The sequence below is a fragment of the Theropithecus gelada genome, chromosome 3 (assembly GCF_003255815.1).
Source record: "Theropithecus gelada isolate Dixy chromosome 3, Tgel_1.0, whole genome shotgun sequence".
NCBI classification, from domain to species: domain Eukaryota; kingdom Metazoa; phylum Chordata; class Mammalia; order Primates; family Cercopithecidae; genus Theropithecus; species Theropithecus gelada.
Genome location: NC_037670.1, coordinates 53,385,806 through 53,410,804, shown reverse-complemented (window position 1 = coordinate 53,410,804; position 24,999 = coordinate 53,385,806). Strand labels below are relative to the sequence as shown.

The 24,999-nt window shown below is 48.7% G+C and overlaps 1 protein-coding gene across 1 annotated transcript in view; it reads right to left on the bottom strand.

Annotated features, from left to right (window-relative positions):
• The window catches only part of SDK1 (sidekick cell adhesion molecule 1), a 136,810-nt gene extending 135,403 nt beyond the window's left edge, over positions 1 to 1,407 (bottom strand). Inside the window, exon 1 of the mRNA XM_025380758.1 lies at positions 993 to 1,407. Within this exon, the coding sequence (XP_025236543.1) occupies positions 993 to 1,191 (199 nt within the window). The 5' untranslated portion in view covers positions 1,192 to 1,407. The remainder of the gene's footprint in view (positions 1 to 992) is intronic.
• Positions 1,408 to 24,999: the final 23,592 nt, after the last annotated feature.

The window sequence follows — 24,999 nt, the reverse complement described above, 5'->3', positions numbered from 1 at the left end:
TTTTCCCTCCTGGATCCTCCTCTAGCCTGAGATCCTGTGTCAGGGGAGGATGGACAAAGCCTTCTGCAGGGTTCCCGTCTCTCCCTGAGGCGAGGCAAGGATCGGGGCGGCGCTCTCTGAGCAACGTGGAGACAGCGCTTTCCACTCAGCAGTTAAGAGGATTTTCGGGCTCATTTAGTTACTCAGCAAAGACGCTTAAGAAAACCTACGGTTATTTCACTTCTTCAGCCACTCTGATCCCCATAGTGGGTGTTTTTTTGGCAATGGGGGAGATCAGTACTTCTCCCCCTGATGTATTCATTACAGTCTGTCTAATAGTGAAAATGTAGAGACGCTAACCTTTACATGTTTGACATCTGCAAAGTGGGAAAACATATTTACCGATGATTTAGAGTTCCATGAAAACAAAGCTGACAAGGCGTGCTTGTTATTCAGGTCTGGAAACGCAGGGAGCTGGGGACCCTGAGCCGTCAAACATGGGGCTTTCTACAACTTCTAATTACCTCCCACAATGCAAACAGTGAGACCGGGGCAGTACTGAGAATGAAGGCACGAGGTCCACTGTGGATTTTTTAAACTATAGTAGTCCCCTCTTATCTGCAGTTTCAGGCATCCCCTGGGGGTCCTGGGATATGTTGCTGGAAAAGGGGGCACTACACTAGATACGTGAAGCCCCCGCCAAGAGGAGCGTCCACAGCTCGCATCCACAGCTCAGCCCGGCCCCAGCCTTTCCTGCTCTCCCCAGTGCTGCCCATGGCAGAGTTACGAGGGAAACTCTGCCCAGGTTCATAATTAGGCTGTAAAAATCCACTCCAGGCTGAAATTGGCCATAGAAGTGCTCAGCGACTGAAAAACAATTTTGCTTTGTTTCCCTCAACTGCAAAAGAAAGTGGTTTGAAAATTAAGTTAAAAGCGACAATTCAAATTGTTTGCATTGGAAAGGCCAACCTGGGAGGCAGCCAGGCTCCCGAAGGCGCGAACCCTGGACCTACCATCGTCTTTGGTGCGCTCCAGGATGAGGGGCGTGCTGGGGACCCCGTTCCCGATGCGGGTGAACGCCAGCACCTGGAGCTCGTAGAGCACGAACTTGCGCAGGCCTGCCAGCAGGGCCGACTGCGTGTGGTTCCCTCGCACGGTGTGGCTCCTGGGCTCGGGATCCAGGTCTTTGGCCCGGAACAGGATCTGTGGCATCGACACAATGTGAGGGTTATAAGGAGGAGGGTGCCAAGAGGGACCGCCATGGCACGGGGCAGGCCACCTTCATGAATCAAGGCCCAGCCAACTGTGCTTTCTCCCTGAGGATGGCTGTGGGCAGGGCTTGTGGATCTCATTTGTCCATGCTGGCGTTTGGGAAGGAAGGCGGTGGTGAAGTGACTGCACTCCAGGGGAGTCTGAGTTAGTGCCCACAGCTTGGCGCGCCTGCTGCCTGGTCGTGATCTGCAAGATCGGAGGCCCCACTGCAGCCGTGCCAACCACAGCCACTAACACAGACTCGATTATGAACTCAGTCACATTCTGCTTCCTGCCACAGGAGCCAGCAGCCCCCTGGGTTTCCCAGCCATGGAAGCTGGGTTCCTGCCACAGAAGACCTGCTATCCTCACACAACCGGGAGCTCCGGCCTCCTTGGGCCATCTGCAGTTGTGCAGGCTGTAGGCACCCCACCCCAAGCTGCTCTCCTCCAGGGCACCCCACCCCAAGCTGCTCTACTCCAGAGCACCCCACCCCAAGCTGCTCTGCTCCAGGGCACCCCACCCCAAGCTGCTCTGCTCCAGGGCACCCCACCTCAAGCTGCTCTGCTCCAGGGCACCCCACCCCAAGCTGCTCTCCTCCAGGGCACCCCACCCCAAGCTGTTCTGCTCCAGGGCACCCCACCCCAAGCTGCTCTCCTCCAGGGCATCCCATCCCAAGCTGCTCTCCTCCAGGGCATCCCATCCCAAGCTGCTCTCCTCCAGGGCACCCCACCTCAAGCTGCTCTGCTCCAGGGCACCCCACCCCAAGCTGCTCTCCTCCAGGGCATCCCACCCCAAGCTGCTCTGCTCCAGGGCCTCCTGCTAAGTCTTCACTCAACGCCCATCCTCTCGAAACTGCTCCCTGAGATCAGGGACATGGAAGGCCATAAAGGATAGCATCACCAGGGAGCCGTTTGAAAATAGCACAGCAAGCACGTTTCTCTGGGCCCTAGGAATGTGGTGTGGAGTTTTGGTCACTGAACCCCCTCAACGGGACTGCCATGTGTCACGGAGCCAGCAGGACGCGCTTAGAACACCCGGGGAAGGGGGAAGACACAGGAGAGCAGGCGGGGGAAACAAAGAATAGGGATGTGAAGTATGGAAAGGTGGAGGAGGCACGCTCAAAACCCAGGCAGCAGCACTGAGACAAGCATGGCCTTGCTGGCCGGGTCCAGAAAAGCTCATTCTGATGCTTGGCATTGCTGAGCCAAGGAGCAGACGGGGAGACAGAGCCTGTCGCCCCTGAGTGATGGAATGAGGAACAGAACAGGGTTTTAAAGGGTTGGGGTGGATGTATGGAAGGTGGAACCCAGAAATGGCTCCCCCAAGAAGCTGGGACATATTCAACCCTTCCAGTGGATGCCATTGCTAGGACCGTGACGACACACATAGAAACACACACACAGCGATCCACCTCGCCCAGCCCTTCACACCAGCAAGGCGTGCTGTGTAAAAGACCCACTGAATTCTCACACTAACTCCAGGACAAAGCTACCATCATTATTCCCGTTTTACAAGCGGGGAGACACAGGCACGGGTTTCAGTTACTGGCCCACGGCACCGAGGCCAGCGAGGGCAGAGCCAGGCGCAGGCCCCGAGCAGGTCCACTCCGGCTGCGCTTTTCTTCTGGCACCCTGTTTTGGCGTTTGTGGTGTGGTTATACCGACGCCTAATTCCCAGACTGCAATGAGGCTTAGATAAGACAACTGGATGTCCTAATAAAAGTCACAAACTGGCCGGCACTGCAGATCTGCTGAAGAAGAGGAAGCTTGCTGCTTTGGGGGAATGGCACGTGGTCGCATTTCCCCAGCCCATTCTTTAAGCAAAAGGAGGTCATCCCATCACGCACCTTGTAGCCCAGTATGAGCCCATTCTGGTCCTGTTCCGGCACGGAAGCCCATGTCAGTAAAATCTGTGTCGAGCTGACAGCCTCAGCTGACACGTTCTCAGGGGCGGCTGAAGGAACTGCAAAGAACCAATGAAGTAGATTGGCATCCAAAGTCCAGAGTATCTACGTACAAAGATCCAGCTTTCACCCAAATAATCTAGTTGTCCTTGAAATAGCAATGTATTCTGAGCATTTTGTAGTGATCAGATTAAACCTGCAGGAGTATAATGGACATGTAAATCTCTTTAATATTAGCAACAAATTCCATAAATCCTGGGTACTTAGCAGCTCAATTTTACCTGAGTCCACCCAGCAAGAAAAAAAAAAAGATGCTTGGTCTGTTTGCTGTATTAACTTGTGGAAACTGCAGACTTTTATCTCAAATAGGAAATCCTCACCTTCAGACACATGCCATTCCACTGACAGCTCTAAACGTGGTATTCCGTGATAGAGACAGGAGAGGCTGAAGAGAGGAGGGGACGTGAGGATTTACACAAAAGAAGGGAAAGGGAGAGTAGGTTGACTAGGTGCTTATCCGGTGCCTGTCTGTGCCAACTGCCTTCAGTTACATAATTGCATCTAATCCCACAATGATCCCAATGAAGTAGGTATCATTACCCCTTTTCTACAGATGAGAAAACTAAAGCTGAGAAAATTGCATTGAATCCATTTTAATTAATGCTTCTCTACAAGGAGATGGGCAGCAGAGGCCAGCCATGTCATTTTTGACCCATGTACCTGTAAGATAATTTCATTTTCTTCTTTCTTTCTTTTTTTTTTTTTTTTGAGACTAGAGTGCAGTGGTGCAATCTCGGTTCACTGCAACTTCCGCCTCCTGGGGGCAAGCCATTCTCCTGCCTCAGCCTCCCAAGTAGCTGGGATTACACACATGCGCCACCACGCCTGGCTGATTTTTGTATTTTTAGTAGAGATGGGGTTTTACCATGTTGGCCAAGCTGGTCTCGAATGCCTGACCTCAAGTGATCTGTCTGCCTCGGCCTCCCAGAGTGTTGGGATTACAGGCGTGAGCCACCGTGCCCGGCCCACATGTAAGATCATTTTCTTATACTGGAGCAGGGGATGCTGCTCCGATCACCTGTGCCTCAGTTGTCCCATTTGTGAAAGGCTAAGGCTGGCCTACCTTCCTTCCTTAGAGTCTTCTCACTCTCCCCTCCTGGTGGCCAGCAGTTGTTGGTCAGCAGGTGATCAATAGCTAGTTGTTTTGAAGAAAGTGAAAGGAGGATGCTATGACCAGTCCTAGCCTATAGAGTGAGAATGAAAGCAAACACTGAGGTGCCTGGTAGGGCGCTGGCACACAGAGGTGAGTGGAAGCATCTGTTCCCTTCTCCTTTGCAAGACTTCCTAGGGTTTCAAGAACAGCAGGAGGCACGCATGCACCTTTGTAGCAGGAGCACTCGTGGGGGCTTCCTCTGCTCTTTCATAGACCCACTCATCCATCCATCCATCCATCCATCCATCCATCCATCCATCCATAAATCGATTGATCCATCTATCTATCCATCCATCCATCCATCCATGCATTCACCCATCCATCCATCCATCCATCACCCATCCATCCGTCTATTCATCCATCCATCCATTCACCCATCCATCCATTCACTCATCCATCATCCATCCATCCATCCACCCATCATCTATCCATTCACCCATCCATCCATTCACTCATCCATCCATCATCCATCCATCCATCCATCACCCATCCATCACCCATCCATCCATCTATTCATCCATCCATCCATTCACCCATCCATCCATTCACTCATCCATCCATCATCCATCCATCCACCAATCACCCATCCATCCATCCATCCATCACCCATCCGTCTATTCATCCATCCATCCATTCACTCATCTATCATCCATCCATCCACCCATCATCCATCCATTCACCCATCCATCCATTCACTCCTCTATCCATCATTCATCCATCCACCCATCAGCCATCCATCCATCCATCACCCATCCATCCATCTATTCATCCATCCATCTATTCACCCATCCATCCATTCACTCATCCATCATCTATCCATCCATGCATCCACTCATCACCTATCCATCCATCCATCCATCTATTCATCCATTCACCCATCCATCATCCATCCATTCATCCACCCATCATCCATCCATCCATCCATCTAATCATTCATCCATCCATTCACTCATCCATCCATCATCCATCCAGCCATCTACCCATCCATACATCCAACCATCCACTCATCACGCATCCATCCATCCATCCATCCACCCATCTACCCATCCACTCATTCATTCATTTACCATCCATCTATCCATCCATCTGTCCATCCATCCATTCACCCATCATGTATCCATCCATCCATTCACTCATCCATTACTTCAGACATTCAGACTTCCTCATTACACGGAGACTGAGAGGGTAGCACTGTTAGTTAGTCTGAAGACAGAAAGTAACATGGTGGGGGGGTTGCACAATAATGCAACCTGTGACATTTGATTGCAAGATTGTCTATATGACAGTAGTTTGATCTTTGTTATGGATTGAACTGTGTGCCCCCTGAATCCTTATTTTGTGATCCCAACCTCCGGTACCTCAGAAGGTGACCTTATTTGGAGACACAATTGTTGCAGATGTAACTAGTTAAGATGCAGTCATACCACATAGGGTGGGCCCCTGATCCAATATGACTAGTGTCCATATAAGGAATTTGTACACAGACACACACACAGGGAGAGTGCCTTGGGAGGAGACAGACACACACAGGGAGAACTTCGTGGGGACGTGGGAGGGAGGCTGCCCGAGCCACGGAACCACCAGGTGCTGGAGTGGGGCTGAGGACAGATCCTTCCCAAGCCTTCAGGGGGATCACGGCCCTGCCGACACCTCCAGCTCAGATTCCACCTTCCAGAATGATGACAGAATACATTTTTGTCATTTAAGCCACCCCGTTTGGGGTATTCTGCTATGGCACGAACACAGTCTTTAAGACAATGCCAGGGTTCGTGTGCATCCTAGAAGAGCTGTTCTCATGCTGTGTGGGAAGCTTCTCCCCTCACCACTACAAACCAGTGTTTCCCTAGACAAGGGAGGGGCAAGAAAGGGCGGCCCCATAGCAGGCCACGGCCTAACAAGGCCAGTGGCTGAGGATAACTAAGCCTCAGGGCGGGGGTCAGTGGCCACACCGCACTCTCACTACACCCTGTGGGGTCTCCCCAGAGGAGAAATCACAGAGGAACCTGAAGAGCAAAGGCCTAGAATGCCTGCCCCCAGGAAGGGGCCCGTTCCCTGGTGCTGAGAGCCCTGGGAGGAAGCATCTCTCCCTCCTCTTCTCTCCCTACCACCTTCCCTGCATGGACATTAGATCGGCTGCTGAGTGTCAGTCAGTGAATGTGTCCACAAAATAGAAAAACCCTAGTTATGCCTGTCACTATAAAACCACTGTGAGCCCCCTTCTATTTTTGGAGGGAGATAATGCCAGCCAGTCCAATCTTCCCAAATATGTCAGTTGAGAGTCATTCATTCAGTTACTCAGTGCTTCAATGAAATAGTATCAATTTATTAGAGCAGAGAGGTGTCACACAAAAGGTGTCACGGAAACATACTTGCAATGTTAAGTTTGCTCAGTTCTCCAAAGAGGAAGGGGGCTTGTCACAGAAGCAGCCCTGAGTCCCCATTGTCTTCCAGCTATGGCTCCACCCGGCTCGCTCGTGCTCCCTGGGCCTGCACGGAGCTCCCACAGGGTGTCTTAAATGCCACCATGGCTGTTACCAGGAAATGGCTTGCACATTGCTCATTTTACACAAAAGTTGAATAAACTGAGACCTTGAATCAACTATGAGCTAAAGGGGGCACTAACATTAAAAAAAAAAAATGTAAACCTACAACGTATCTGAATTTATAAGAACACCAAATACTGTATGCCCAAGATGTTGGTACCAGGTTCTAAAACCTCTGTCCCTGTCTGTAAAAAGGCCATTGTCATAGCAACACAAATGGTCCACTTCTGTAATCCTTAACCGCTTTCTGTGGGTCACTCTTTGAAACTGTAAGTGCCCAATTCTCCCTACAGACCTACAAATCACGGCTGTTTTTCTAAGATGTGGTGGGATGAGCATGTGTTTACTGGAGAGCCAACCCTGTCCTTGGAGAATGAGGGCAACCTGGGGATTGCAGCAATTTGGACACTGACTGGGCTTTGAACACGGCTGAATTTCTCACACAGAGACAGGGAGGTGAGGTGGCTAAAGTGGAGAAGATGGCAGAGTTCAGGATGGAAATTTCAGCGCATTTAAATTCTACCAGGACAAGATCTGCCATGAAGTTGTAAGTTTTCAAGAACTGAAAAAGAAACCTCTTACCCATCATCTATTTTGAAGTAGATTTAACTCCCTTTCCAACCTGACATCTTACGTTTTGAGATGTTCTTGGGAATTCCCCTTTCATTAAAAACAAAGCCATTCCATGGCTTCTTTTCCCCTTCATTTTTTTCTCTCCCCTCTGTAGCATTTCACACTACGCAGCTCGCTGTTCCTCCTCATGTGGTCTCTCTTGGTTTTGAAGGCCTCATTTATCCTTAGAATATATCATAATATATCATGTCACAGAACCTGTTAAACTGCACTTCAAAACTGTAAACTTCATTGAAATGTGGCTTCGAGCATTCTGCTCTGTGTTCCCTGCATGTTTTCAGCACTCTTGCCCACTGGACCATTCCTGAGCTCCCAGGAGCTGCTATTTCCATTGAGGGGAGACTTATTTCAGACAAAGTGCCGTGGTTTTATTCTCTCTCCAATCCCTCTCCCTCTCCATTGGGTCCACTCCACCATTCCGCCCTGGCAACCCTTCACCTCCCCATCTCCTCCCTGCCTCCCCCCATTTAAAAAAAAACCTGAGTTTTCTGCTGGGGAGGGTAAGTGTCAGATGTTAGTAGGGCCAGGGAAGGCACAAAGTCAAAACTGCTGCACCTGGGAGGGCCTTGCCAGTCACAGGTGGGGAGATTCCCAGAGAAGAAGGCTGTGAAATCTCCGTTCTGATGAGCTAAACACAAGGTGGGGGAGCTGAAGTCCTGCAGCATCTGGGCCCCTGAGATTCCGCAGGTGGAAGGAGGGACAGAGACGGAGCACCAGCACCAACCAGAGGAGAAAGTGGTCCAAGAGGGGTCCCTGGGAGCTAGTTATTCCAGCATTCAACATGTCCAGAATCTGAATCATCCACATCTTGAAATGAAGATCAATAACCCAATTATAAAATTTTTGATGGAAACACATGAACCAAAACTGTTTTTCCCAGAGTGATATGTGTTGCACCAAAGTTTCTAATTAAACAGAAATTCAACTAAAAACTAAAAAATACCTTTCTGTAAGCTATAACCCTCAAAATAAGAAAAAATGTAATAACTGACAAAACAAAGCTTCTGTTGCAAGAACAATTCCTACTCTTGATCAAAATCTTCCCAACAAGTGAACAGAACATGAACTATGAACAGAAAAACAGTGAGGCTGACACAGTGGATTCTGCAAGGGCTCTATGTGATTTCCCTCTAGCCATATATATCAGTCCATTTTCACACTGTGATAAATAAATACCCAAGACTGGGTAATTTATAAAGGAAAGAAGTTTAACTGACTCACAGTTACGCATGTCTGGGAAGGCTTCAGGAAACACAATCATGGCGGAAGGTGAAGGGGAAGCAAGGAACTTCTTCACATGCCGGCAGAAGAGAGAAGAGAGGGCAAAGGAGGAAGAGCCCCTTATAAAACCATCAGATCTTGTGAGAACTCACTCACTATCATGAGAAGAGCATGGGGGAAATTGTCTCCATGATCCAATCACCTCCACCAGGTCCCTCCTTTGACATGTGGAGATTACAGTTTGAGATGAGATTTGGGTGGGGACACAGAGCCAAACCATATCACCATACATGCTACAATCAGCTAGGACAAAGGTAAATCCACTTGCTTTTTTTGATACAAAATCTATATCTCAATATTAATTAAAACATAGCAGTGTCTACAAAAATAAACAACATTGCTAGAGAAAGTCTCCTCAGGGTTCTTGAGTAAAAGATGATATAAGATTGAAAAGAACAAAGTCAGAAGGAAAAAAACCTGGAATACATTTACACATAAAATATTATCCTCTGCATTCTCTTGACTCTATAAGATAGGTTTCCAACAGCTGGAAATGTTAAAAAAAGAAAAAAAAAAAGAGAGAGAGAGTTTCAAATCAGCAGTTTTGCCATAGGTTTCCTTTTTTTAAAAAAGAGGGTTCTTGGCCAGGTGTGGTGGCTCATGCCTGTAATCCCAGCACCTTGGGAAACCAAGGTGGGCAGATCACTTGAGGTCAGGAGTTCAAGACCAGCCTGGCCAACATAGTGAAACCCCATCTCTACTAAAAATACAAAATTAGCTGGTCATGGTGGCGGGCACCTGTAATCCCAGCTACTTCGGAGGCTAAGGCAGGAGAATCACTTGTGCCCAGGAGGCAGAGGTTGCAGTGAGCCAAGATCATGCCACTGCACTCCAGCCCAGGTGACAGAGTGAGATTCATCTCAAAAAAAAAAAAAAAAGAGTGTTATTCAAAAAATTTTCAAAATGATATTTCTAGTTTGATTAAATTGTCTCCATTTTTATATAGCATTTACTTTGCTGTTTTCTGGATAAAATCCTGGAAGATTAGTTCAGCTGGGTATAAAATTTGAGACTGACAGTTATTTGCTTTTAGCTCCTTCAAGATTACCATCTCATTGTCTTCTGGCCTCTGTTGTTCCTGAGTAGTTACCTCAGTCAAATAGTCTTGCCTTTGTGATTATCTGCCTTTCACTCCAACTGTTTTTAAGATTTTCTCTTAGGCATTTTACAGTTGTACCAAATACATTTTGATATGAATTCAGTTTTATTTACTCCACTCAGGATTGGTGTTTCTTCAGTCTTGTAAATAACGCTTTCCATCAACCCTGGACTTTCTCAGCTATTATCTCTGTGTATTTTGTAACTCTCATTTTCTTCCTCTTTCCCTTTTGACTCCTATTAGCTATCTGGTAGATCTCATTCTGTTCTTTATGTCTTTTAATCTACTTTCAATCTTCTGTCTTTATGTTGTTTTAAGAGTTATTTATTCAAATCTAGCTTCTAATTTGGTAATTCTCTTTTTGGCAGTGTCTAAACTGCTTTCATTTTCAATGATTGTGTCCCATTTATTTTTTCTAAAAAAAAATCTGCTTTAAGAAACGGTACCTTAATCTTTACTTAAAATTTTAATGCTTTAAGACTTTAATAATTTTAAATGTAGTTATTGTATATTTTCTCTCAGACTTGTATGTATTTTAATGTAATCGAAGTCCTTTATCTTTCTCTTTCTCTCTTTTTAAAGCTGGTCATTTTTACTCATGGCAAATTATTGCCTGTGTGCTTGACAATTGTGATTCATCTTTAAAAAGGCTTGATTTTCATTTTGGATAATTTGGTTTTGGCAATATCTCTCCCGAGAGGAATCATTTTTACCTCTGTTGGTTGCCCAGATGGTCTGGCCTGAAACCATGTTTCTTTAGTTTTTTGTGTATTTTCTTTTTGTTTTATTTTTGGAGGAGAGTAAAATCCTTTATTGGAGTATGATATGTAACTATTTCAGGAAGAGTTGATCACTGTTTTCCCTGAGGGTAAGAAGATATTATACACAGATCTTCCTGGCTTTCCAACCATAGGCAAAGTGTACAATCTATGAGCCATACTTACTATTTATTTTTAGAGACAGGGTCTTGCTTTGTCACCCAGGCTGGAGTGCAGGGGTGTGATCATAGCTCACGGCAGGCTCAACCTCCTGGACTGAAGCAGTCCTCCTGTCTCAGCCTCCCAATAGCTGGGACTACAGGCATGTGCCACCATGCCTGGCTAATTTTCTGTAGTTTTTGTTTTTATTTTGTAGAGATGGGGTCTCACTATGTTGCCCAGGCTGGTATCAAGCTCCTGGTAACCCTCCTGCCTCCGCCTCCCAAAGTGTTGGGATTATAGGTATGAATCACAGCCCCCAGCCTATACTTATTTTAATAACATTTATCTGTATAAAATTAATCTCAGGAAGGCTAAGCTTTTTTTTTTTGAAAGCCTTATTGTGAGATGATTAATATATCATACATTCCTCTAAATTGTACAATTCAACTTTTTTTTAGTGAATTCAGAGTTGCGTAACCATCATCACGATGAACTTTGGAACATCTCATTATCCCCCAAAGCAGCTCTGTTTTCATCATCAATCATTTCTCATTCCTCTCAAATGCTGTCCCCTAGTCTAGGAAACCATGAATTTACTTTCTGCCTCTCTAGATTTGCCTGTTCTAGATGTTTCCTACAAATAGAATCATACAATATGTGGTCTCTTGTGCCTGGTCTCTTTCACTTAGCCTAATGTTTTCAAGGTTCCTCCACACTGTAGCATGTATCAGAATTCCATTCCTTTTTATTGCTGAATCATCCACTGAATGCACAGACCACATTTTATTTATCCATTTGTCCACTGAGGGATATTTTGGTTGTTTCCACTTTTTGGCTACTGTGAATAAAGTTGCTATGAACAATTTATGTGCAAGATTTTGTGTAGACATATGTTTTCTGTTCTCTTGGGTACATACCTAGGAGTAGAGTTGCTTTGTCACATGGTGACTCCCTGTTCAACCCTTTGAGGAATGCCAACTGTTTTCCAACGTTTCTGAATCATTTAATATTCCTACCAGCAATGTACAAGGGTCCCAGTTTCTCCGTGCCCACCAATATCTGTTATTGTCCAGCTTTTCTTATTTTAGCCATCTTATTTTAGAGTGTGAAGTGATATCTCGTTACAGCTTACATTTGCATTTCCCTAACAGTTCACGATGTTGAGCATCTTTTCATGTGCTTGCTGGCCATTTGTAAATCTCCTTGGGAGAAATGTCTATGCCGATCCTTTGCCCAGTTTTTAATTGGGTCATTTGTCTTTTTGTTGTGAAGTTGTAAGAGGTCTTTATATATTCTGGACATAAATCCCTCATGAGATACATAATTTGCAAATATTTTCTTCCATTTGGGGAGTTTTTTTCATTTCCTTTATGACATTCTTTGAAGCATAAAGGTTTTCATTCTGATGAGGTCTAATGTATCTACTTTTTCTTTAGTTGCTTGTGCTTTTGGTTTCTGGAACCAAATGTTACATTAATTTCTGTTCTGGGAGTTCCCAGGCCATTCATATAATACAAATTCAAAACCCAGTCCTGAGTGGGGCACAGGACACAGACTGACTTTTCATTCTCTACTCAGAGTCCAGGTAGACATACAGTCAAACCTCTGCAGGCAGAGTTTCAGCCTCTCCTAGGAAGGAGGGTAAGGCCTTCAAGAGCCGTGTCTCAAGTGCAGGAGTTTAGGCCCTAACTCTCCCCTTACACAGATTCAAAGCTGACTCTCTTGTTCCTGCAAGTTCGTCAAATCCTAGGTCCTGAAACCACCAGGAAAGGTCCAGCCCAATCCCCACCCCACCCAGGACAGCTGCGGCACCAGCCCAACACTTCCTGCTGAACTCTTCCTGGTTCCTGTTACGCCTCTGACACCTGAGGATTTCCCTGTTTTTCTTACGAATGCATTGATGAATTTATTTATTTACTTATTTTTTTGAGGCACAGTCCCACTCTGTTGGCCAGGCTGGAGTGTGGCACAATCACAGCTCACTGCAGCCTCAAACTCCCAGGCCCAAGCCATCTTCCCACCTTAGCCTCCCAAGTAGCTATGACTACAGGTGTATGTCACCACACCTGGCTAATTTTTGTATTTTTTGTAAAGATGGGGTCTCACTATGTTGCCTAGACTGAACTCCTGGACTCCAGCAATCCTCCAGATTCAGCTTCCCAAAGTGCTGGGATTATAGGTGTGGGTTACTGTGTCTGGCCAATACATTTAAGATTTCAGAAAGTTATATTTTATCTATAATTTTTTGTTGGTTATAGCAGAAGTTTAAATTTTGAAAAAATATTTTCTTGGCCTGCCTTTTCCTGGATTTAGAACTGTCCCTCTGAACTTTTCAAGTTCTCTTCTTTGTCACAAAGATTCATATAGTGAAGATAACAGAAGTTTTCGAAATCCACGTGACCACAATCCCAGGCTGTGTGTTGGTGCGTCTCCACCTTTCCTTTGGAACGTAATGAAAGCTGCAGTCTGAAGGAGAGCCAAGGGACACCGGGCCCAACCCTACTGCTTGGGCAGTTCCCTCCTGAAACACTGGTCCTCTCAAAAGCATACTGGTTATCACCATGGCTGCTCTTCCAGGGCTCTCATTGGAGGGCTCCAGGGTTCACGCCACGCCCTGAGAGCATTCCCACTCGGCTGTGGTTCCGCTTCTCCCTGCTACTGCTTAAGAGTCCTCCCGTCTACCCTCACCTCCTGCACTCCGAGAAGAGTAGGAAGAAATAAAGCCACAAAGTGGCACAGGAGCTTTTGCTTGCCGCTGGTGACTGACAGTGGACCAGCGTTGAGGAAACCCAGCGGGTTGTGTGTGATGCAAACCAGTGTGCATTACAGCAAAACCTACAAGGGCGGCAGCAGGTTCAGACCTGTCACTGGTGGGAACTGGGGAATGAACAAGAAAGGATGAGAGGAGCCTTTATCCAGAGCTTCCCAGGCCCTTCCATGCCATGGCACACAGAGCGGATGGCACCTGCAGATACACTGGGCATATGCTGGTGCCCTTGGTGTGCCAGGTGCTGCTGGGCCCAAGCCCAGGGTACACACTCCTCACCCCAGCCTGGCCCCCTCGAGGGTAGAAGGGTGGTGTTGGGCACACCTGCACCCATCGCAGCACCTGGCATGGATAAGATCAGGAAGAGGTGAGGGGCTGGCACTGCCTGGGGCTCCAGGGCCCCTTTCCTTATTGCTGTGAGCTGATCTGCATCCTCCCTCCAGCCGTCCTCAGAGGCCGCCCTCCCACCTCGGCACCACCTTCCATGTTTCCCTCTTCATCTTTGGAGCAAACAGGCCAGGCCCGGGAACCCTGGGCCCCCCAAGTGTCTACGCTTTCCTCCCTTTTAAACTCCTCTGTCCTGAGGATGGCGGCCCCCCGCTATAGCCGCCTCCAGCCATGCCAACAGGCCTTGTGCCCCCGTGTCCTCCGCCTCCTCCCGCTGACCGTGCGAGGTTTTTCTTTGATACCCAACATGCACTTGGCTTCCTAGCTCATCTTTCTGTCCATTTCCCATCAAAGTCACTCTGAGTTCCAACTATGTCTCCTGTGGCAGTTTCCAGCATCTAGCAAGTTAATTAATTTTTCTACTGAAAACAACAGCACGGGGACTGTCTCTTTACATGGCGTTGTAGCACAGGGACAGAAGCAGGGAGGCTCTGGGTGGGGGACAGGGTAGGCCCCAGGGCATTTCCGAGGACTGTGGGGTGGAAACAGCTGTAGGCAGGCCCTGGCCACCTCTCGACTCCCCAGCTTCAAGGCGATTCTGTCCCCTCGGAGCGCCAAGGAAAGGAGCTGGGCTCAGGAGCTGTCTCCAGGAAACAGCCATGTCTATGACAGCAAAAACAATGGAACCGAATATTCTCATTAACGCAGAGAGTCAGAGAAGAGAAGGAAAAGAGAGTGAATAAGAGGGTTTGAATCAATAAGCAAAATGGATCCAGGCTCCCTGAGGGAAGAAGTGGGGGAGTCTTGTCCTTTTCCTCTGGCCACCGACCCAGTTCACCATCTCAACCCTTCATACTTCCTCTTCATCCCATGTCTGGACAAAGTCAGGAATTTAAGTCATATTTGTAATTTAAGTCATATTTCCTTTTCCTCTGGCCACCGACCCAGTTCACCATCTCGACCCTTCATACCGCCTCTTCATCCCATGTCTGGACAAAGTCAGGGCTTTAAGTCATATTTCTAACAGCCTAGGTTAGTCCAGAATGAACAGCCCCTCCGCAATCAAGCACATGCTGTGACTCTCATCCAAGAAGCGTGGGGCAGAGATGCAGCTGGTTCATTCCTTCTTCAGACAGAACCTCACTAATTCAGATCAGACTGAAGGGACTGGGGTCAGGTGACGGTGAGTCCTTCGTGAGTGTTAATTGTCATCCTTCCCTTGGGTTTCTAAAAATTCAAGGGGGGCAAGAAAAGCTCCTCTGACCCACCGTTGGCTGGTGGAAGTTAGTCCGCAAAGCCTAGAAGATTAGGCGGCTACTTTCAGCATTAGCACAGTGCAGCAGAGGTCTACTCAAAGTTGGCCAAAAACACGTCTCCATTTCTTCCTGGCAACTGGCAGAGCCCCATGACTGAGACGAACAGAGTGACGTTCCACTCCTGAACAGGTTTGAAGAGACCCATTCTTTGCCTTCTTTTCCCTGTTGGCAGCTGGGTGCAGATGGAGATTATTCCCACAGAATAGTAGAGCCTGGGTCCCTGAATCACCTCATGGAAAAGAGCGACCCGCCAAATAGAAACACCCACCTTAGACCACAATATGAGTGAGAAATAAACTCCTATTATGTCCAAGCAATTAAACTTTTGGAGGTCTATTTATTACCACAGGCTAGATTAGTTAATCTACTACCTCTATTAATTTGTGACAAGAAGGTCCTGAATACCTTGTATTTTAAAGATTCCCCATAGGATCTTTACACATTCTTGCTTTTCATCATTGGTAGTGAAAATTATCCCTCATTTAGAAAATAGTAATGTGAGTCGAGCCCCTGTTGGAAATCATCACCAGTTTCCAATGAATGGCTTGGGGCCCTAATGAAATCAGGTGGAAATTCCTGCCGAGTCTGGCCTAACACAGGATTAGGAAAGCTCCAAGACAGACACAAGTGGGACAGGCCAATGAGACACCACTAGCCTGGGATCTGGAGGCTCAGGGGCCCTCAGCCCCATCTCTAATGTGGTGTCTGCAGGACGGGAATCGCCTTCCCCTTACCTGACTCCCGCGTCCGGCCCCGCACCACCTCGCTCCACGGCCCGGCCCCGACGGCGTTGAAGGCCTGCATCTGGAGCTCATATTCCATCCATTCCTCCAGCTCCTCGATGGTGAATTCCCTCTCCAGCCGGTCACTGACGACTTGGGCCAGTGCTGAAGACTGGAGGTCTGAGCGCCAGTACTTAATTCTGTAGCCCACGGACTCAGGGTTCCCGTTGTACCGAGAATCTGGCAGGGGCTAGGAAGGAACAAGGGGCCGTGATGAGTTGACATCTCAGAACTGCCACCCTCACAGGTCTTAAGGGACGGGCCTGTCCTGTGAGGCCAACTCCGTGGAGGAAGCATTCCTGGGAGAAACAGTCTTAGAAGCATCTACTTTATTTTTCCCTGAAACTTTTCTTCTGTGAATTAAATGAAACCATGTCAGTAACTTTGGCTGCATATAATTTCTTTTAATACATTTTGGCTTAATTTTGTGGGCAAATGTTCTGATTAAATATCAGGCTGGCTCTCTTACAAATACTGAGTATTGGTTCCATGTTGACCTAGCTTAAGGACTTAGAGATCCGGCGTGAGGCACCACCAGCTTTCCTGCCCCAAGGAATATTCCTCAGTTCCAAGAAGAGAGTGAGTAATGCTACTAATTAATCAGATCTCCTGGGCTGGCCTAAGATCCAACACTAATTGTAAAATGCAATACTTTTTGGTTTGACGATGAGATTAGTTTTGACTAGGACAAAGGCGTGACCAAGAAACTCCTAAGCCCTGGATTAGTGTGTGCCGTGGCTAATCCAGGACCCGTGTGCCTCCAGCCTCCCTTCTCACCCCCACTCACCACCCAGCGAAGCCGCAGGCTGGTCTCACTGGCAGTCCGGACCGTGACGCTGGTTGGAGCCACATCGGGTGGGGCCTGCAGGGTCTGGATGACCCGGGAAGACTGACTGTAGGGGCTCGGCCCGACAATGTTCACTTGCTTCATTCGAAATCTAAAGGCAAAACCACTGATGAGACTTACGGCCAAGCAAAGGTAAGAAGGAAAAGAATGAAACCACAAAGGCCCTGACCGTTTCTCAAGGGAGGGCTCAGATAGGTGTCTACCCATACATAAAGGCTATTGCTCAAGGACACCCTCCTTTCACCTGGTTTCATTAAAACTGCAAACTGTGGCCAGGTGCAGTGGCTTACACCTGTAATCCTAGCACTTACGGAGGCCAAGGTGGGAGGTGGCGGGGGATCACCTGAGGTCAAGAGTTCCAGATCAGCCTGGCCAAAATGGCGAAATCTCGTCTCTATTAAAAATACCAAAATTAGCCGGGCATGGTGGCGGGCAGCTGTAATCACAGCTACTCAAGAGGCTGACACAGGAGAATCGCTTGAACCGGGGAAGGAGAGGTTGCAGTGAACCAAGATCATGCCACTGCACTCCAGCCTGGGTGACAGAGCGACACTCTGCCTCAAAAAAAAAAAAAAAAAAAAAAAAGCAAATTGCATATGTGGCCTTTTCCCCCTAGAAGCCTTCAAAGAAAGGCACAGGTACATCAATTGCAACTCAACAATTTTAAAATTTTAAATTTCCAAGTGAAATGTAGTTGGATGGATTGGGTGTCCAGAAATCAATGTTATTAGTTGCTCTGATTCAAGTTTAGGAAAACCTCAAGGAGTTAAGGTGCAAGTAGCTATGGGACCGAATTAGAATGTCAAGATGTTACTAGCAAATGGCAGTTTTGAAGTCTAGCCTTTTAAATGACCCAAACGGCACCCTGAACCTCTTTTTCTGTTGGTTCAGGATAAGAACGAGGGGTGAAAGGAAAATATCTTGAACCCCAAATCACTAAGCTAAAAGGAAAAGCAAGCTGGAAACTGCCTGGGGCAAACCTGCTTCTTATTCTCTTCAAAGTCATCCCTCTGGTCACTGAGATAGATGCAGATCTGACGGCCTCCTTTGGAAATGCTCATCAGAAACTCAGAAGAATGCGACCCTTTGTCTCTCACCTATCTGTGACCTGCAAGCCCCCTACCCTGCTTGTAGTCCTCCTGCCTTTGCTTCAAGCTGTCCCACCTTTCCAGACTGAACCAATGCACTTCTTGCCTATATTGATTGATGTCTCACATCTCCCTAAAATGTATAAAAGCAAGCTGTGCCCTGATCTCCTTGGGCACGTGTTGTCAGGATCTCCTGAGGCTGGGTCACGGGCGCGTCCTCAACCTTGGCAGAACAAACTTTCTAAGTTAACTGAGGCCTCTATCAAAGTTTCAGGCTTCACACCGCACTCTGTGATTCCAATCCAATGAGGAACTGTGAGATCTTCAGCAACTCTGGCGATCTCCGTTTCCTTGACTATAAAATGAGGGTGGAGTTCGATGTTCTCTAAAATCTACAGGAGTGCTTTCAGTTCAGTCTCTTCTTTATCCATACATAAACAATTATTTGAATTCAATTTACATACAATAAAAAAAATCCCAAGTGTGCACATACGCATTTGCTATAGAGGTTCCCCAAATGTACCTGAGTTTCAGACAGGGACACTGATCTCTACTTACAGTTTCTGATCTTTTAAATCATTATATAGCTTCAGTTAATTTCACACGGTAAGTCTTGAATCCCAACAGCTCATTTTAAGCTAAATGTTTTTCTTTAAAAAAACTGTGTATTGTGTCTTGATTTGTCTGTTGTAAGCTTCTGAAGGATGTTAAAATGAATACAAGATAAACAGCATCTCTCATTAGGCTGTTTTTTTTTAAACTCTAACTTTGGTTTTGTTCTGGAAAGAAAAATTCTTCACAAGGATGTAATTCCACCTTTTAGTCCCTGAATTAGTAATTCCTACTCTTTCATTCTCCAATTGTATGAAATGTATCCATCCTGGCAGAACAATGACATTATCAGACTCAACATCTGGTGATAACTGGAAATTCCATCTCCTTCCAAGGCCTTACGGGAAGTGATCACAGCACTAACAGTTCATGATCACCCTACCCTTTGTTAAGGCCAGGGATTTATTGCCCGGATCAGTTTCAGGGATCAAGAAGCTAAAGGTTAAATGGTATGTTAATTGCTTGATGAGTGAGACTAGCAGCTTCTGGGCCCTGCCTGGGAAAGGGAGCAGAAGAATCTTCCAAGGACGTCTGCTTTGTTTGCACAAGGCATGTTAATAGTCCCAAGAGGTTGTGGAGTTTGGTAAAGTGCCACGTCTCTGCTGCGTGTGGTTCTTGGCTGTTCAGCCTAATATAATAGTGGGCCATTTCTATGGGGTGTTTTGCCAGCTGGTACTGATAGAAGGAGCCTCATGAGTCTAACATCTGCCTATCATTTCCCTTGGAATAACACCCAGCTATGCATCCTGCCTGCTCCTTAAGGCTTTGATGTACTGTTATTGCCACTTGGAAAGATCTCATTTGCATGCATACCACTGGGTTTTACTATTGCCAACAGAAGCCACCTGCCTGGGCTGCCAGCGTTTCCTCCTGTAACAGCTTATTACTGCTGTTCTCACCTGTAGTGAGTGTAGGGCGTGAGGTTTGGGATCTCCAGCGTCTGGGCATCAGGCTCATTCTCCTCTTCATAGAGGGTGACCCACTCCTCCTCATCGCCGATAGCTCCCACCTGTGCAGAGTGAGACACTGAGATAGGCTGGACGTGCCTTAGGGACTCAGGCTGCCCTGTAGACCTTGTGCACCTGCTGGTACCTAGTGAGCTGGGCAGGGCTGCAAGGCGTCCCCACACCTGGGATGAGTTGAGTCCTGCACAATCCCCTCTCATGCCTTGGAGATACAGGCTCTTGCTACGCCCAACATCAAGTCTGGGTGAGTTTTAGTTAAAAGTTCACAGTCAAGAACTGGGCCGCAGAAGGACTGGACCCAAAGGGTGAAACCCCTGGAAACAAACCTCTGAGGACTTGGAGGCCATCAGTGATGGAGGGGACCGTCCATGCCATCTCATCCTTCCTCTCTTTGACAAGTGAGGGCTCAGAGAGAGCCTGGAGAGGAAGACTTGGCCAGGACCATGGTGAACAGTGACAGAACTGTGGGCACAGGCTGGGGGTCCAGCTTCTACCCCAACCACACACCAAACAGACGCCATTGCTGGCCCACGGCATAAGGAAGGTCCTTAGGCAGGGAAGGATGAGGCTTCTGCCCTGGAAGCCAGACCGGCAGGCCCAGTCCCCTTAAGATTTAAAGAAACTGCCTCCTGGCAGCGCGGATGAGGGAAGAGCCACTTCCTTCAACAGAGACTCGCCTTTTCCAGGTCTGCTGGTGATGCCTGCAGGGTGCCCTGCAAGTTCCCCAGCTTCTGCCTCTCCCAAGTCTTTGCTCCTGCCCCATGGTCTGCCCCGTGCTAATTTTACTCCCTGTCTGGGAGCTCCACACCATCAGCCTGCTCGGTAGCATTCCATTTCCCCTAATCTGACCCTGAGCCCCACCTCGCACTCATCCTTGTGTTGTTTTTTTTTTTTGAGACGGAGTCTCGCTCTGTCGCCCAGGCTGGAGTGCAGTGGTGCGATCTCAGCTCACTGCAAGTTCTGCCTCCCGGGTTCAGGCCATTCTCCTGCCTCAGCCTCCCGAGTAGCTGGGACTACAGGCGCCCGCCACCATGCCCAGCTAATTTTTTGTATTTTTAGTAGAGACGGGGTTTCACCGTGTTAGCCAGGATGGTCTCCATCTCGTGACCTCGTGATCCGCCTGCCTTGGCCTCCCAGAGTGTTGGGATTACAGGCGTGAGCCACCACACCCGGCCTCATCCTTGTGCTTTTAAGAAACCGAAGTGCCAGTGCCACTTCTACTGCTGCACCAAGCTGACCGTGTCCCTCTCTCCACCCTTGACGGTGCCACACAAGCTGTGCCAGGGAGTCACAGGGGAGACAGCCATGGCCTCGTACCCACCAGGAGAGCCCTGGAGCTCTTCTTTGGAGATCTCTGCACCCCCATCACAAGCACACTCTGGTCTCGTGTGACCCTGTGGCTCTGGGGGACCCAAAGGGACACAGAGAAGGCCAGCTGCAAGCATGGAGAGCATGTCAGGACAAACTGGCTGCTGGAGCGGGATCGGCCTGGGGCCTGGTGCATTTAACGCTTCGTAAGCGGCTTAAATGACAGGATAGGAAACGTGCTCACTAAGTGTGCAGAGGAAACCAAGTTGGCGGGTGGCCAAGTCTTGGGAGGGTGGCAGGAGAAATCAAAACGACCTTGGTCAACTGGAGATATGGATGCAGAGGAGACTGTGTAAGCAGGCGTGCTGGTGGCCTGCTTCCTAGAGAACTTGAAAGGCAAAGCGCAAAACTCTCAGTGCTCTCAGCTGAAAACATCCACACGGTCAGGGGCTCCTCCAAAAGTTACACACAGAGTCACCGCATGAGCCAGCAACTCTGTCCCCAGGCATTGACCCAAGAGAACAGACAACAGGTGTCTTAACAGATACCTGCAGGCACATGCTCCTAGCGCACCAGTCACAACAGCCAAAGCCGTGAACAAGGCAAACGCCCAGCACTGAGTGGATAAACCAAAGGACTCTCTGCACCATGGAGCAGGATTCAGCCATAGAAAGGAACAAAGCCCCCACACCTGCTACCAGATGGACGAATCTCAAAACATGATGGATGCAAAGTGAAGGAAGCCTGACCCGAAGTCCCCGCACCGCACGATTCCATTTGATGAAATGTCCAGGATCTTTCAATCCATTGAGACAGAATGCAGGTTGATGGTTGCCAGGGGATGGGGAGAGGAGAGGATGGGAAGTGACTGCTATTGGGTGTGGGGTCTCTTCGTGGCGTGATAAAGACGTTTTGGAACTAGACAGATGTGGTGGTTGCATGGCACTGGGAATCTATTGAGTTGTGAATGGTACTCTTTAACATGGTTAATTTTACATGAGGTGAATTTCACCTCAATTAAAAAAAGAAACAGTAAAATGAAGTGTAGAATGACGGGCCAAAAACATTTGCTAGAGAATGAGCTGGAGACCAGCGTACATAATGAACAGCCCCGAAGTCGGCAAAAGCACAGGGCTGTGCCATTAGGAAAAGACTGTGTAGCTGGCACAGCTAGAGGCGAAGGGGGCAAGTCCCCTGGCACCAAAGTGAACCAGTTCTCAGCACTGGGGGTAGCCATCGAAACCCTCCAATCCTCACTTCAGAGACACAGAAAACAAGAGTTAGGTGGATAGATTAAGGTTCCACAGAACACCCATCTCAGAGAAGGGAAGGGTCTAGGCAAACCTGGGGCTGGACTAGCTCTTGAGTCAGACAGGACTGAGGCCTCCCTATGCCCTGTCAGGGCCCATGGCACCATGGCAACTGCCTCCCTCCATCGCGTCCGTGAAGAGGGAAGGGACCCAGGGGCAGAATGCTGACATTGGAGCCATCCAATCCTAATGGGAAAAAAGAGAATAACTTCAGGATCCGGGGATCTCAGGGTAGCTCACTCAAGTCGGCTTGAAAGCTCTGGCCCCAGCACAGTGTGCAGTGGAGAGGGGCCATGCAATAATTTTTTTTTTTTTTTTTTTTTTTTGAGACGTAGTCTTGCTCTGTCGCCCAGGCTGGAGTGCAGTGGCATGATCTCAGTTCACTGCAAGCTCTGCCGCTCATGCTATTCTCCTGCCTCAGCCTCCCAAGTAGCTGGGACTACAGGCGCCCGCCACCACGCCCAGCTAATTTTTTGTATTTTTAGTAGAGATGGGGATTCACCGTGTTAGCCAGGATGCTCTCGATCTCTTGACCTCGTGATTCACCTGCCTCAGCTTCCCAAAGTGCTGGGATTACAGGCGTGAGCTGCCGCGCCCAGCGAGGCCGTGCAATATTTATCTGTGTGACTGATGCATGAATGGGTCCACCCATAAGCTAGGAAGCTGGAGGACATTATTCCAGCCCATGCTATGCTGAAAGAAGCCGAGGTCCAGAAATGAGTGACTCATTCAAGGTCACCGAGTGTTTGTCGCAAGATCAGCACAGCTCACAACACCTTACAGGCCTCCAGGTAAAGAACACGCACCACAGCACAGAGGGAAGGGCAAGCAAGACAGCTGCTCAGGCTTCCGTGGGAGGCCCCCGGCTGCCTAGGCAGTGTCTCAGGGGAGGAGATGGGGGTCGTGGGCGGGCTGGGACCAGATACTGGGGAGTGGGGAGGACCAAGCCCCGCATTTTTTCAGTTAGATTTTACTGGGTGCAAAGTGCTTCCCTGTTGAATGCGGGCCCCGTGGCCTGGTTTAGCGGTTTTAGAGTTCTCGGTGACTTAGGTGGGCTCCTCTTAGGGAAACCAGTCCTCTGGGGATTAAACCAAAGCACTGGGAGATTTCATAGAAAGTTTTTTGTTTTTGTTTTTATTTTTTAAAAAAAAGGAAGAAAGGAAGAAAAAGGGATGACTTAAAAATTTCAGACGGTCCATTCAGGACCTTTTATTTATCACTCAATGACGTGTAAGCGCTAAGGGAAGAGCCAGCAGTCAGGGTGCACGTCACTCACATGCGTAGCTCACGGTACCAAGTGACCGGTGGGCGCTTTGCCTGGCAGCCTCCTGCCTTCCAGGTCCTTGCCTGGTCTGTGCATGTGTCGGGGGAAACAGACACCTGGTAGGTTCAACTTACTCTCCAAGACCCCAAGCTGCACCACGGATGCTCATTCACCTTCGCTAAGCGACTCCAAGTCTCCTTCCTCTGGTCTGCCCCTGCAGCCCCACCCTGCCCACCCTGGATGTGTGTTTTGGGCTGCCTGAGGGAGAAATCAACAAGACGGAGGAACGCTGGGGTCCTGGGTGGGGGCGCTGCCTAGAGCTCCCTGCCCTCCTCTGGCCTGGATGCTCGGCATGTATGGATTCAGTCTGTCTGGTTACTTTCCTGGCCCCAGAAGCAGTCACCTGAGGCCTGGGGGCTTCCTGACCCTGTGGGCTCCCCGATCCGGTTCAGGCACTGGGCACTCAGGGCACGCTCTCAGCCACAAGGGCTGCTGTGGGGTCCGTGGCGGTCAGGGCAGTGGTTCCGGGATTCAGGGCTGTTCCACCCCCATGACAAAGAGGAACAAAAGAGAACCAGTAAGGCCTGGGAGGCTGCCCGGGAGAGAAAGGCAAGCGCGCGTTGAGAGAGCAGGAGAGTGGGGGAAAGCACAGCCAGAGGCAGCCAGGCTCATCAGGTTTTTCTGAGAACGCTGGGCCTGCGGCTCCCTCTGCAGAGATGCTGGGAAACCACTGAACGGTCAGCAACCCGGCCGGCCCGGGGTGGGTGTCTCGCGCCTGTAATCCCGGCACTTTAGGAAGCCGAGGCAGGTGGATCACAAGGTCAGGAGATCGAGACCATCCTGGCTAACACAGTGAAACCCTATCTCTATTAAAAATACAAAACAATTAGCCAGGCGTGGTGGCGGGCGCCTGTAGCCCCAGCCACTCAGGAGGCTGAGGCAGGAGAATGGCGTGAACATGGGAGGCAGAGCTTGCAGTGAGCTGAGATCACGCCACTGTATTCCAGCCTGGGTGACAGAGCGAGACTCCATCTCAAAAAAAAAAAAAAATAACAATAATAATAAAAATAAATAAGTAAATAAATAAGAAACGGGGGCCAGTGGGGCGGCCAATCTCCACTTCATCCTTTCCCGCAGGGAGGGCCTGAGGAGGGAGGCCTTTCCGAGGCCCTGGGGCTGTTCTCCATGAAGTGACTCCCTTCACCTGCCTTCTGAGCAGTGAGTGTCTGGTTATCTACAGGGCTGTTGTTTTGCTGAGCATAAAACGGTTTCGGGGCCGGGATCAACGGATTGGGACAAGGGCAGACCATTGAAGGTGGCAGCCAAGGTCAAACTCCCCTGCCCTTCCTGCCCAGTGCCTGGTCTCCCTTTTTGAAAGATGTTGATTGGAACAGGTGCCAAATGATTGGTGAACCCAGGCAGGCGCCACATGGCTCCATTAGGCTCTGCGTGCACTTCCTCCTGCAGCCGCAGTTTGTCATTACCTGGAGGCATCACACAGTCTCCAACACCTGTCCCCCTGCACTGC